The sequence below is a fragment of the Puntigrus tetrazona genome, chromosome 8, assembly GCF_018831695.1.
Source record: "Puntigrus tetrazona isolate hp1 chromosome 8, ASM1883169v1, whole genome shotgun sequence".
NCBI lineage: Eukaryota > Metazoa > Chordata > Actinopteri > Cypriniformes > Cyprinidae > Puntigrus > Puntigrus tetrazona.
The window spans coordinates 16,820,052-16,835,928 of NC_056706.1; the positions used below are offsets into that span (position 1 = coordinate 16,820,052).

The 15,877-nt window shown below is 37.3% G+C and overlaps 1 protein-coding gene across 1 annotated transcript in view; it reads right to left on the reverse strand.

Annotated features, from left to right (window-relative positions):
* LOC122350717 (peripheral-type benzodiazepine receptor-associated protein 1-like) overlaps positions 1-15,509 on the reverse strand; it is a 72,264-nt gene extending 56,755 nt beyond the window's left edge. Inside the window, exons 1-2 of the mRNA XM_043247402.1 lie at positions 15,444-15,509; positions 697-834 (exon numbers count right to left, since the gene is read on the reverse strand). Coding sequence (XP_043103337.1) covers positions 697-834; positions 15,444-15,509 — 204 coding nt within the window. The remainder of the gene's footprint in view (positions 1-696; positions 835-15,443) is intronic.
* Positions 15,510-15,877: the final 368 nt, after the last annotated feature.

The window sequence follows — 15,877 nt, forward strand, 5'->3', positions numbered from 1 at the left end:
AGCCGATGACTGGCTGCCTCTCCGCAAACACACGCACCACTCCTACGTGTTCATTTCAGCTCCTATACAATGCAAAAATCTGACACACCAAAACTGGATAAACGACATGCTAATGGACTGCTTTTATAAAAAATTCTGTTTCCAAGCAACTGACAGGTATGACGGGCTGCAGCTCCGTTCGTGCACAATACTGACAACATGAGAGAAACAAAAACGAGCGAGAAAGAGAGCTAAACACGCCACGTGACCACGAGATGATAATGATGCGTAATCACGAGAACGGATATGATTCAAGCGAACGGGCGTAATTATGTCGACACTGGATTTGTGATGCAGCCAATGGCAATAATAATGCAGTAAATCTTAAAATTCAGTCCATGTAACCCAGTATTGTGAACGGCGCACCTTTAACAGTATTGAAAGCCTAATGACTCACAGACAGCTTCTACCGGGTAACATGATGTGACAGGAATATAAGCCGGCGTGTGCGCATATAATCAATGCGATTCATTTACATCTGGTTCAGCACATCCAAACTATCTCTGGAGGAATGTGTGTTTGTATGTTTGTGTAACGTTAAAATCAATATAAGCTTATGCTGTAGGTGGAATGGGATACTTCTTCCATCTTTTCTTTCCTAAGTCAAAACCCCTAAACATCGAGATCACTGGCGAACGTTTAGGAAGACAGACTGACCAATAGTTTGTGCTGTTGTCGAAGCAGGTAGAGGGCGGCGGTCTCGGGTGAGAGTTTGTGTTTCCTGTCCTCTAGCAGCCGGTATGCTTCCACATGCTGAGGCGATAAATGTAATGGAAACACCTCATTCCTCAGTTTCTGAAAAACACAGAGAAAAAAACTACATGAATTAAAGAATAAATAGATATATAACAAAAAGTAAAATATTGCATGTTAAATTCATTAATGCGTAATTTAATTTAAGGAGGACACATTCAATTCATCAAAAGTGTCAGTAAAAACATTATAAAAGAAATTATAATATAATCTTCTGGGCCCATATTTACAAAACATTACTTCGTGCTCTCCTAAATAGCAGTAAAGGTTTGACCTTGCTGAGACTCTTAAGATAAAAGTAAGGAGTCCTAAATTTAGACACAGCCATTATTTTTAAGATTTTCTCCTAAATCGGTGAGTTACGAGCTACTTTTCGCCTTAAGATGTTTTTTCGAACACGGGCCCTGATCTTCGCTGATTTTATAGTAGAAAATATAAACCTGTTAGTTTATAACATTAGTTTCATTTTTGTACTTATGTCATCTCTTGCTCTAAATATAATTTGCACCTGCAAATAATTTGAAAGCATTTCTCAAACTTTTATGTGCCATTTCTTCTAGGTCAAGGAGGAAAATTTAAACATGTTTTCGTCCCTTCTACATGAATAAAATGTGAATCTTACTGCTAAACAAGCATATCATCTAGCATTAAAAGTCCAGCTAGCTAGCGTGTCTGTGTTTACACTGTGCGTTCTTTGTTAGCAGAGTGGCTCTTTTGTGGTTCTTGTCAACAGTGGTGCTTTCCTGTGAGGCCTGACTTTAGCAGGTGGCCAATGAGTACAAAGCAACATTACACCATCATCATGTTCTTTACACATTACCAGGGGCTATTACTACTCTGGCAAGCAAACAGGGGCTTATCAGCGTGTCTGTTTGTACATGTGTACGTGTGTCCATAAACTGGTTTGGGTTACATGCAAAACATTAACACCTGCTCCATTTGATTGTAGAGAACAAACAAGCATGGAAACAGAGAGAGAGGGTGTATTAAACTGCTGTAAATGGACAACACGCAAAGAACGATTTTGACGCTGTTAGCAGGAGACTAAACCAGATGTTTGGCTTCGCAAAGCTCTCAGTGCCCTAAAAGCTTACAAACTCGAGTGGCTGTCGGCCTACTATGATCTGATTGAAATATTATGAGTGAACAAACTGAACGTTCAAGAATATTTCTTAAGTCTTATTCTAATTCATAATCATATGTCCAAAAATCTGAGATCACTTTGAAAATCTTTGTCGTTTCCTAAATGAGAAAAAAAAAAAAAGTTGATGCAAACTAAAAAATCTTAAGAAATAAAATATTAATGTTTAAAAATGCTTGGCCTCCAAATCAGTGTCAAATAATGTGAAAGTCAGACAATGAGAATGTTACCTGTCATTATTAAAAGACAAGGTTAGTTTGGAAAAGTGACAATGACAAGTGATTTCAAATTATTAATTGCAATGAAAATAAGATTTTGTTATCTTATATATATACACACACACACACACACACACACACACACACACACACAGTGTATATTAGTCCTGTCAAATGATTAATTATGATTAATCGCATAAATTTTTTTACATAATACATGTGACACACATACTACATATATTTTGCAAATATTTACATGTATCTACATGTATATATTTATATTTGTGTAAATTATTTCACATATAATATTTAATATATAAATAACATTCATTTTTTAAAAAAAATTAGTTATATATATATATATATATATATATATATATATAAACAAAAACTTATTTTCAATGCAATTAATCATTTGAAATCACTTGTCATTTAACCATATAGCTAAAATGTAAATAAATAAATGCAAGCAAAATAAAAGTCTCAGCCGTTTATGATTTATATTGAAATACAATAATGACTGCGAAGGAATAATACCGACTATATCAATGATGCCATTTGAAAACCGAAAAAATACTTACTAAAATAAATGTACGTGGTACAAAAACAGGCATGTAATGACCCAGCAAGCAGATTAGAGTACAGTAAGTATATGAGGCATTCGATATCTCCAGATACTCACACCTGCCTAAGCGTCCGCTCTTAAGACGAGTTAGCCTAACGGTTAGCTTAGCCCTCCAGATCACAGGAAGCAGAAGGAACAAAAAGCATGTTTACTAATTCATGGCAGCAGTCAGGTGTAACGGGGGGCGGCCTTTGTGCTGGAGAAGATTCAGAAACGTTACACTGATGTCCCGAAGCATGGATTATCTACAGGGCTAAAATTAGATTGTTGTGTGAATAGCTGCGATGGGGAAAATGGTTTGATCACTGACAAGTATGTGAAAATAGATAGCCTTGAATAGCCTGGTGATGACCCCCGGGCATGTTGTGTTATGCTTTCGTGCAACTGTGTCTTTTGGCTGTGCTAGAGAGTCAGTGTTTGCGTCACAACTGATTTGATAAAACTGTCTGTGTCACTGAAACGGCTCATATGACATTTTCTGAAAATAATCATTTAACCGGTCCAAAAAAAAAAGTAATGAGTGAATTAATGGACTACTTTCAAATAAAGCATATGTAGAAATGTGTTAAATGCAGTAATGCTTTCATCACGTTATCTTAAGCCAAATTATTTGATGTTGGCAAGGACCCCAGAATATCATGATCCCCCTTGCTAAAATAAAGTCAGCTGCTACATTTTTATACATGAAATCCATTTATATGGTGAAAAATATTAGGCCCAAAAAATTTATAATTAAAAATTATTAATACAATTGATTGAGTTTTTCAATATAATTTTTTATATATATATATATATATATATATATATATATATATATATAATTGTTTAATTATTATTATATTTTCCACTACATTTTTTTCTTATTTCATTACTGGACAAAATATACATAGTACATATTACATAATACACACACACACACACACACACACACATGCATGTGTGTGTTTTTCTCTGTTTTTGTATGTTTGCTTTTAACATTGAGGAGTACCAAATGTACCAAACACAAAGTTTTATTAAATTAGAATTTTAATGCTATAGCTTATGTAAACTGAAATAGTAATTTTTTGGATGTTGGAATTTGCAGTAACCAAAACATTTTATTATTATGCCATGGATGTACAATTCTTATTTCTAAATATATATAATAGGTAACAAATATCATCTTTTGAACCTTTTGAATTTCATTAGTCGGTCCCCAAAAAAAGTAAATAAATAATATAAACCTTCAAAACTTTTTGATGTGTAACTCAAAAGCCCTGCACAGTGAAAATAACTCTTAATAAGAAGGTTTCAGTAGAATGCGCTGCAAAGAACCACTAAAGAGCCTTTATAAGAGCAGGCTATATAATCATACAATTGTCAGATATTTGTCATTTGCATGCCTGGCCACTCAATGACCTTTCAGATGCTGTGTGCTGAAAGAGTTGCTGTAGATCAGAGAAAGAGCTAGTGCACTGCACAGCCACTAGCCTCAAGAGAGTGAGCGGCAGGGTATTTATAGCCCTACTCGTCCCCAGCTGCATGGCTCCTACACCCCGCCAACAGGCAATTGGGCAACACAAGCTCACCCCTCCAGCAACCCACCACACTAACGTCCATAACGCAAACAGACATCTGGACATCAGCAGCCCTCAAAAGAGAGAGAAAAATGATCAGGCAGGAAAAAGAGAAAACGGCTGAGAGAGAGCAAGAAAAGACCTTCCATCACACCATCGCCCATCACCGGAGCCTTCACCTCTCAAATTTATAAACTAGTACTCGCTAGCGGGTGTTAAAAAAAAACACAGAAAAATAATACAAAACCATGACTGTAAGCATAGGCTATTCACCTTCACCATTTCCTTCAGTGTTTTGAGTCAACTTCCAAAAAAGACTTATGATTCTTCTTCTTCTTCTTCTTCTTCTTCTTCTTATTATTATTATAAAAAATATATTTTTAAAATTTTTATATTATTCGATTATGATATTATTTAAATTAATTCAATCATAAAACACACTTGTTTTGCCATTTAAAATATGTATTTTAATGTAATAATAAATTGGTTTTACGTTATATGTGGTTTTACTGTGTTTTATTTCTTTTATTACTATATACTGTGTGTGTGTGTGTATATATATGTATATATATATATATATATATATATATATATATATATATATATATATATATATATATATATATATATATAAATAATACAAACATTTTATACCAGCATCTGGTATAAAAATGAACTCCAGGACCACAAAAGCATAAATACATCTAAAACTACTCAATTCAATAACAAATACAATAAGACAGAATTGTTTTGTGGTATGGAGCAGATTAGCAAGCCGTCATGCCAGTTCAGCGCCACAAAACTGACCGTCCCTCGGACCAACGTCTGTCTTTTTAAAACAACAAAAGTCTGAAAAGTCCTGCGTTTTGTCAGCTTTGCAGAGCTGAGCTTGTCCTCTCCCCCATTATCAATATTAATTAGCGTGTTTGGCTGTCTGTGAATACGGCTAAGCCTTTTTTCCAACAGCCAGGGGGCCATTTGTATTGGGTCAAGTCTGGAAGGCTGCCAGTATAGGCAAACATTCGGCGAAAGGCTCGGCTGCATGTCCTGTAAACTCTGCAGACGGAGAGAGTGTCAGGCCACCCCTCCTCAACGTTTTCCTAATTGGTTTTCAGTGAGGGCAAGGCAAATTAAATCTAGCCTATTACAGCTATGCTATTTAATTAGCCTTTGCAACTCCCATGCACTAAGAGGCAGAGATAAAGAATCTGCACTCATCTATTTGGTGCGCTACTCAAATTAACATGAGACCACCAGAAAGAGAGAACAGCACTCGGAGAGAAGGAGAAGAAATAATGTAATCAATTCTACTCTGGGAAGCGCAGTTGCGATCTACAGCTGCAAATATAAAATTCTGTCATATTTTACAGGTTTATAAGATACTCACACTACAGTTCAAAGTCTGGGGCTGGTAAGACTTAAATGCTCACCAAGGCTAGATTTGTTGGATTAAAAATACACTAAAAGCAGTAAAATACTGCTAAATATTATTACTTTTTTAAATGTATTTTAAAATGGAATTTATTCATGTGATGGCAAAGCTAAATTTTCAGCAAATCATAATAATATGCTGCTTTGCTGCTTAAGAAGCATTTCTTTTTATAATTAACGAAAACAGCTGGTGATTAATATTTTTGTGTAAACTGTGGCCCCTTTTTTTAGGATCCTTTGATGAATAGAAAGTTTAAAAGAACAGAGTTTATATTTGTTTGAAAAGCCCTTTGTCAATTTCAGCAATATTAAGACATACTAAGCTAAAGAAAATTATTAATTTGTATAAAATTAAATACTATAAAAATTAACTCACTGACCCAAACCTCTTAAATTTTCATTGCTCAAATGAAAAAAATATTATAAACTTATATATATATAGTAAAACTGTGTCTGAGTGTGGACTGTCATGCCAAGATCTTGTTTTCTTTCTCACTCTCATTGCTGCTCTCTCCTTTTTTTTTTTTTTCTACGGTCCTAAAAATATAAAAATAAATAAATAAAATAAAGTGTGCAGGTGTAAATAAAGACCTGTTCAATAAGACCTATTCAGTCACTTCAAAGTGAAAAATGTACTTTTCAGAACACAGTGAGAAAAAAAAGGAAGGACAAAGATAGCAAAAGAAAAACAAAAACCTTTAGAAAGCTTGTAGGTGACCTTATTCCTTTAGCTGCTTTGTGGCATCACAAGCAGCCTCTTAAAACCTCGCAAAACTGCTCAAAGCCATAATGTCCTTTAACACAGGCTATGAAAACACCGCTTTCACAAATGCTGACATTACTGTAACGCTCGAAGGAATGAACTTCAGGAAAGAATGCAGGATTATGATTACAGCCTCGGCTAAGTAAAGAGGACAATAACAATAGGTCACATACTCGTTAACACATTAACGGTCTCTGTGGATCTCCAGCAATGAAGATGAACCGAAAGGTGGGAAGATAACACTCGAAAAAAAGACAAAAAGAAACGACGAGCATTTATCTGAGGGCACAGTGGGACAATATTTATGCTGACATAATGATGTGTGAAATGAAATTGATCAGAACGGCAGTGAGAATCAATTAGCTCTGTAGAGTAAACAAGAGTCCTTTCAGCCCTTTTCTTCCTATTGATCAGCACTCCAGGAGAAAAACTGAAAAAAAAATTTTTTTTTCAAAAAGCAGCAGCTAAACTTTCAATAACATATTCAAAAAAAGAATTAAAAAGCTCATAATTCACTTAAAATGTATTATCTCCTGCGCTGCATTTTCCTTGACATAGACTGTTTTGCTACAAATAAACTTATTATATAGCAACAGAATGCATTTATAGTGATTTTTAAAAACAATTTTGTTCAGAAAGTTGCATTAAATTGATCCAAAAGTTAAATGTCTTAAAGGCCTCAATCTATTTTCACTATACAAAAATAGCTACAAAATATCTCATTTTGTGTTGTGAGGAAGAAACACACGCAGCCTTAGAATTCGTATTTTTGTGGTGAACTAGCACTTCAAATGAACGACCACAATTTAAAGAGAACAGAGGTGTAAAATACGAACACTGCAGGCTACATCACACCACAGATTTGCTCGGTAATAAGTTGATTAATTACGCGGCGTAATGATACAGTTCTAATCTCTCATTTCTGATCTATTTTTTAATCACATAGTTTAGACTCAATGCCTCATAATTCCAGTTCCGTTAGCCTCCGAGCAGCTGTTTCCAATCTGTCCTAGATCACTGAAGAAATCCCTGACAACATCACATCTTGAGCCAGTGCCCAGCAAGCTCAGAAAAAGCAACGCTACATTTGCCCAGAAAAGGTGGATCCAAACAAGTCTACAAGAACATATGGCGCGTCCAAAAAAACAAAAACAAAACAAAACAAAACAACAAGTCATCAGCTAGTCAGCTAAACAAACAAACAAAAAAGGTACTATCAGCTGTTTGAGAGAATTTAGCTTAGAGAGTATATATATCAGTCACGGAAAATATATAAAAATGAAAATTGTATAGGCAGCAGAAGCCAAACGAAGGCAGATCAGAGAAGAGCTATCACTTCCTCTCACACAGTACTACATGCACAGTATGTAAGAATCCTCCAAGCAGCTAAAACAAGAACATTTATTGGTGAAGTCAAATACTGACTTTTAGAAGCACACCAGTTTTTGATAAGGAGGCAGTGCCGTTCTTTTTCTTTCCTTAATGATGGCTAAAGGCTAGCATGCATGTGCTTAGACTGTCAGGACGACTTCGGCGAGCAGCAACCGAAAGGAACTTTTCCTCTAATCCACCCACATCACTGTCAATCCAGACTTATCACATCCACAGCAGACCAGCCACCACGGATCAATTTTACGCCTCTTGAAGAAAACAAATCATCACAAACCAAGCTTTCATTGATCTTTTGAAATTAAAAAGTCAATGTGCTATAGCACAAAGATTCACATTTTGCACCCAAAATAAAATGAAAAAAAGTACATATTTAATTTAATTAGATTTTTTATTTACTTAACGTCATGGATTTAATCAATTCATCATGGATGCATTAAATAATAACAAGAACATTTTCTTGAGCTGCAAATCAGCATATTAGAAGGATTTCTGATTTCTGGTCATGTGACACCGAAGAGTAATGGCTGCTAGAAAAATCAGCTTCGCCATCACAAAAATAAATGACATGTTAAAATACATTACAATTAAAAACATTTTACTTATTTTTAATTAAAAATTTTTACTTCTATTTTAAATTGCAATAATATTTTACAATATCAGTAGCCTCGCTGAGCATAAGAACATGCCCAAAAACTAAATCACAAAAAAGGTCAAAAATAAATCAATTATGTACGACTAGACTGTCTCTTTCTCTCCGCATGTCTAACTCCATTTAATTCCATTAAGTTCAAAACACTTAATAATGTCTAATGCCATTTTCATCTTCTCTTGTGGGTGTTTTGCATTCAATTACAGAGGTCTAATAAATAGAAATTAGCTACATGCTTTGAAGCAGCAATTACTTTTAATGAATCATTTACTTAAGTATAAAATCGCATAAACGCATGAATATCTAGCGTACATGACAATAAACAAACAAATGTACCGGCTTATAAAGAATGAGAACACAAACAAGCCGTCTGTGTCTAAAAAGTTGCCGGATGTGACACCAGATGTCCCGCCGTCATCGCAGACGGGTGGGTGTGTTTTGGATGATTACAGGCGAGCTTTGAAGCTTTGGCTGTCACTGAGAACATCACTCTATAACAGAGGCAGCCTCCCAAGCTCGGCTCTACTGAAAGGTGTTACTTCATATGAGTGCGAATCCCAACATGATTGGATCAACAGGTCCTCTGCTCATATGCTTGGGTCATAAGCAATCACACCGACAAGCTAAATCCCGTCTTTAATGCAGCCTTAAAACTAGCTGGTGTTCATCTAATCACAGGCAAAAAAAAAAAAAAAAAGTGATTGCAATTGGCACTGATTCTCAGGTCCCAGACTTGTGTTAAATGAGGACCTGTCCCAATTCAAGCTTTGCAGTTCGTCACTAACAGTGAACGCCTTAAAGGGGTTACGATGATGAGAAAAAGAAACTACGCGCTGCAAAATGGCCCACATTTATCTGTCAACAAAAACCAAGAAGGTCTATATTATAACGCCTGAAGGTAGGTATTAAAAAGTCGCTGATAAAATAAGCATTTCTGATATATAATTAGCTGATTTAAAGGTTAACGAGGTTAATGAAGGTTCGCTCCATTATAAAAAAGTCAATTAGATATCTTTGTGAACAACTATACATTTTTCTTGGTTTTCTCATTTTTTACTCACAGTCCGTTTTTGTGTTTCAGAATAGCCTGCTAACTACAAACTGCAGTTGGACGCTTTACAGGTTGATCAGATGGCCTTGTCCGGTCTAAGTGGGTGGTTCTTGGCCAGAATAAGAAAGGTCCACTGTGAAGTCCTTCAGAAAGATAAAATGGCAAACGGGACAGCTTATAAACTACAACAACATCAACACCTACAGACCTGGGACCCCCCAAAAAAATCATAGTTTCTTATGAAGTATTTGTACAGCTCTATGACTTTATTTAAATAACGCCAATATTCAAAATGTTCATTTATTCAATCTGTTTATTGTGAAAAATCAGTTCTATTAACAAATTGTAAACGCAGATGTTCGAACGTATAAAATATAATCAGGTACGGACGGCTTTACATAAAAATGCATTTAATAAGCATTGAATTTATTAGTGCCATCACATCAAATCTAATTTATGTGTGACTGACAAGTATATTACTTTATATTGCAACCGTGTAATCCAAATAAATGGAAATGTAATTATATAAAAATCAAACTACAATCTACAAATACCTTTTGAGCCTGGTCTTTAACAACATGCGTACAGCTCATTACAGCGCAGTATTTCACCATTTAATTCAAAGATTTTTTTGCCTTTCATTTTGATAGGGCAGATCGTAGCTGACAGGAAGCGAAGAGGTAGAGAGAGAGGGGGTCAGGACCAGGAAAGGTCTGTGAGCCGGGAAGTCGAACTCACCCACCAGGTCACCGGCGCCGACCTCACCGTTTTATTTACATAAACAGCCACCTTATGTAGCATTTATACTACATTTACATATTACATCCCAACGTCAACCTTAGATTTTCATTTTGTCCGAAATCGACTAAAAATACCCAATTAGTAACTGAACGCCGGTGCAGGCTGTCTGTTAGAGCCCTGTAGAACATCACCGCCTCTGTGCTGTGTTTGTATAATTAAAAATCAGAAGCGAATCGTGGCTCTCAGAGGAGAACCTGGATATAATCGGTCTCTTTTTTTTATTATTTTAAATCTATCTGCTTGGATTGATGACAGTCCAGATCAGTGACGCTGGAAGTGAAAGAACGGCTATTCGAGCGGCAGATCTGAAGCAAGCCGACTAGCTGGGCTGAATTCCCAGTACTGTGAGACAGCAGGGCTAAATAGAATGTCAAGGTTATCTCTTCGTGACGCTGGCCTGAGCTGTGTTTTATTTGCCCCAATTAAAGCCAATTAAACAGCTGGAAATTACAGCGAGATCTGTCTCCTCTACGGGAATACCGGGTCAGGGTTCGATTTATTACACTATCGTGAACATCAGGTTTCACTGTGGAGCGTTACGTGATATAGGAGTTCCTTGAACACTCTGGCTTAGGTGTTCCCACATGTACGAATAAGACGAATGTGGTGCATAAACTCATTATGGAAGCCCTTGGGAAGGCAGAGAGCGAAGGACAGCGTTTAAAAGAAACGATCTGGGTATGTCACAATACTAAAGAAAATATCTGGTGCTACTGTCATTTTATTGTGACTTTGATGCAATTGCATTAAAAGTGCAACCAACACACTTTACAAAATTTTTTTTTTGTGTCTTATGTTAGAATTAAGTCATAGAGGTTTGGAACAACAAGGGTCATTTTAATTTCATTTTTGGTAAACATCCTTTAAAGCAACAGTTCAAACTAAATGAACATTCGCTGAAAATGTGCTCCCGTCAGGCTATCCAAGAAGCATATGAGTTTCTTTCTTAATTGAACACGTTGCATTGAAATGTAGCGTTTCATCACTTGCACACCAAGGATCCTCTCAGCAAATGGGTCCAATCCACAGTCCAAACAGCTGATAATAACATCATAATAATTCACAGGTGATCGATATGACTCCAGTCCATCAATTAGTGTCTTGTCAAGTGAAAAGTTGTGCGTTTATAACGTTCTAAACAATAGTTTGCGCTTAAAAATACGAGTTCTAAATTCATATAAATAATGTCGCTGGATTTTGATGGGAAGGAACAACAGGGAAAAGAGTTGTAGAAAACAAATACTTCACAAAACATTCATTAATGAACTGGAGTCTTGTAGGTTGCTTGTGGATTATTGTGATGATTTTATCTTGGCATTTTCACGGCACCCATTCACCACAGAGGATTCATTGTTGAGCAAGTGATGCGATTATACATTGTTCCCAACTGATATAAATCTTGGATTGCCGTAGCGCAAGTACATTTTCAGGACACGTTCAGTTTTGGGTGAACTATTCCTTTAAGTGTGAACACACAAGCACTCCTACACAGTACAACATCTGTCCGCACACATAAATATAGCCTCCTCTATTATCTTCTAAATTCATTTGTATGCAAACACCAGCCACTGACTGGCATCTGTCTTCTCTTGCTGTTAACACACTCTCTCTCTCTCTCTCCCTTTCGCTCTACCTCCTTTCTTTTCTCTCTCTCGCTCTCCATCTTTCCTTCCCTCTGTGCTTTCTTCCTTATCCCTGTCCTCCTCTCACATGCACACACATACTTCATAATTTACAAGCATGTCCATTTCCTCAGCAGCTGCACACTTCTCCGGATGGGCTTATGCCGTTCACTGCCGTCCGTCACAAAAAAAAAAAAAATCAAAGCCCAGCACGCATACAGAGTGGACACTAGTAAATCTAAATCTAAAACACTAAATCCTCCTCGCCGAAGGAGAATCGCATATAATCCCAAAAACACAGCATTTTAGGCGGAACGAAAAGAGCGATGGACACGTAGTAGCAAGCACCTGCCTGATGAGACTCAAAGAATGTGTGTGCACTTTAACCCCAGTTGAACAACACTATAATGAGATCCCGGTTGAGCATTTTCCTCTACTGGACCACACGAATGAGGGAGGGTGCCAGTTATGTAATCTGGACATGACTGCCGCTGTTCATATCAGTAAGGCAGGGATGGAGGGAATAAGGCAGAGAGAGAGAGAGAGAGAGAGAGAGAAAGACACGTGCCCTGTACTGCCAGCAGAGCACTAAGCATCACCAGGATCCAGTTGTTACAGCACGGTCTAAAAAAATGAGGGCACTTTAATGATATTATTAGTATAATTTAAAGACAAATCTACTTAATGAAGCCTTTAATGCTGATGTGGTTCTTTGCAGATCTCATTCTGCTATTGTTGCTATTAATCCGATGGCATCCAGAACAATTTTTCATACACGCCAGCTGCTTCACGTGACCCGAACAAGTGATAAATTCAAAAACATACTACAGGTAATTGAACAAAAACCATCTGAGGCATTTAAGTGTGTGTGTGACCCAATATCCCAATCAGCATCCCACCTCCTTTAGTCGCTAATTACTAATAAAGCGAACAACGAGGTCTGCAATAGAGCGCAACGCTGCCAGCCCACATTTTCAGCAGTTACGAAAATATATATATTCTTTTCCATAGGGATTTTTAAAAAGTTAAAAGCTGTTAGGTCACAAGCATGACCGGCTTCGTGGCCATGATTTAACTGAATTCAAAAGAGGGATTGAATTAGTATAGTGTGGCATGATGTAACTAAAACAAGGGAACGAATGAATAAAACGTAGATAGAAATTAATAAATCCCAGGAACAAATTATTAATTTGTTTCTCCACGTGTAATGATCCATGAGGCTGACATAGGAGAAGATGTTTTTTTCGTTAAAGTATTGTCATAGCGTCATAAATTTGAAATTTCAACAATATCCTTCCTATATTTCTGGGTCTTGAACATGTTAGTTTCATTGCTGTCTGTGGGAGGGTCAGAAAGCTTCCTGATTTCATTTCATTAGTTTGCGTTCTGAAGATGTCTTACGTGTTTGGAACAACACGAGGGCGAGACATATAGAGAGCGTAGTTTCTCTATTTTCCAGTAAGAGTTAGGGTCCATGCTAACCAGCTAAACCTTGACTCCAACAAAAGGACAAATCGCTGTTTCAAATATGCATCATTAGTGGCGTAAAAGTTACATATTTCATCTTCAGAAACGGTCTATATAGGCTGTATCTGCAATGCTCAAATCATATGCACTGAACTCATTTTCACTGATGACTGACAAACAAACAAAAAAGGTGGGGGCTTGTAGGCAGATAGAGAACGCTGAGAGAGTTGAGACTCAAGCTGCGCGTGAAAGGTGTTATATTCTTCTTAATATTCTATGAGCTCTGAGAGAACACATTTCACGTAATTGAGACTGTTTATACGTAAAGTGCTTTACCACAGGACGGCACTACCATATTCATCTTTCTATTCTTTTCAAACCAAATCATAACAACAATAGAATTTCAACAGCATCACTAACAATATACACAGGTTGCGTGATTATATGCAAATGCTACTACAAAGGCTTAAAGTCTGCACGGTGGTCACAGATCCATTTCCACACAGACAAGCTCCAAGAAGTGAAAACTTTCTGAGAATGCAATACTATATCATCATTGCACCCCTGAGTGAGACACCTAATGCCATATTGCATCATTAACATACTGCATGTCAATTTGTATGGGGATAAATTCCCGCTTAACGGGAATAAAGTTACAACATGTAAAGCAATTTGATTAAATCACGCCCTTATTTTAAAATCTATACCATCCACACAGTATGATGCAACAGATCGGGTTTTGTCACATCACGCTACAGGAGATATATATTACACCAGAGGTACGCCATGTCATTATAGAATGTATAAATAATTAAAAAGCACAAAGACGTTTGCATGCGTTTTAAATGGCAATGTTTTGGTGACTAGACCAAAAAAAGCAACTGGAAGTCATGGAAAAAAATAATAACTATTAAACTGATTATGCTGGAGTGAATTCAGGTTAATAGATGAATTGAGCATAAAACATGCTTTACTCCTATCCCCTAGATATTCAGCAGATCGCTTTGAGGTCAACTGATATGATGCTTTCAACTTAAGTATCGCAGTCCACAATGCTTTCATCGTTATCATTGCTGTAAGCAAAACCATTTCTATATCTTCTAAAATAAAATTGTGGCGCATGTCTGCACTTTTTCAATTGTGTAATTCAGATGCACCGTATAAAACACCGCCTGATGTTTATAGGTAAAATTCCATATTCAACATATCTATCCGAATGTGTTTTAATTGTGTTCTGTTGTTTGCACAGCAACTAAAATTCAATTAAAGGGACGAGATGACAAAATAAAAAGTGCATCAAATGTAGGGTTTGAACTAGAACACCACGTCAAGAGGAAAACACACATTCGTGTAATTGGGACTTTTGGCTCAAAATCTCACAGACTGAGACACACAACCTCTGTGACAGCAAGCCCTGGTCTCACCCATCACCGTCAGGTTGTTTAAAATAAAAGAATACATGTTAAAATCTCACTAAAACAAAGAATTGTAACTGTTTGCGACGGCGAGATCTTGAAGGAGTTTGAAGAGCTCCCAAGTGATGGGAAAAAGAGGACTATCTCTTTAATAGTACAAGCTACCGTGAGAAACATTCAGCAGTGCTGCAATCTAAAATGGCTATGGACAAAAGTACTTACACAGCCATGTGTTTCCTGGCAGAAAGACGCTGAATGATGTTTTCAGCACATTTAACACGGCACAGCGTACTACTGTATGTATTTATAAGGTTACGGTGCAAACGACCGCACGAGCCGTAATGACATTTACATCCAAAGCAGCAACCTAAACATCTTATCACCCGAGCAAACAACCGTATCGCAACGCGTTCGAGAGACATTTCTGGACCAAAACATCCGATATCTTCCTTATCAACACAACATGCTCTCAGATCAGCTGAGCGCGTGAACGAAATCAAGCGATGGACAGCGACTCTACCTCTTCCGCCGCTCTTCCGTTAAAAGATGATTCCCGTAAAGACAGCCGCGTCCAACTGTGTGTCATATTAAGGGGGCGGCTGACGGCTCCGGTCCGCTGTCCGTGCTATCCGGGCTTAAAACGGTTCATTAGCGACCGTCGGGAAGAGAAAAGCGCTGGAGCGGGCGGTACTGAGGAGCCGCACAGGCGCGCGCTCACCACTCACACACACACACACACACACACACACTCACTGCTGGAAGAGCGCAGCACGCAAAACACACTGCCTTTGGCGCTCGTTTAAAGCGCTCTTCGGCTGTATCTGTGCACCGGATCAACACAGAAGATACGTGAACACAACTGGCCTATTCTGGCTCTCTGTTCCCACAGAAGCACGCACAAGCGCAGAGCCGGTGCGGCTTTCAGCAGGACAGTCGCGGGCTGCTTCCACTTTG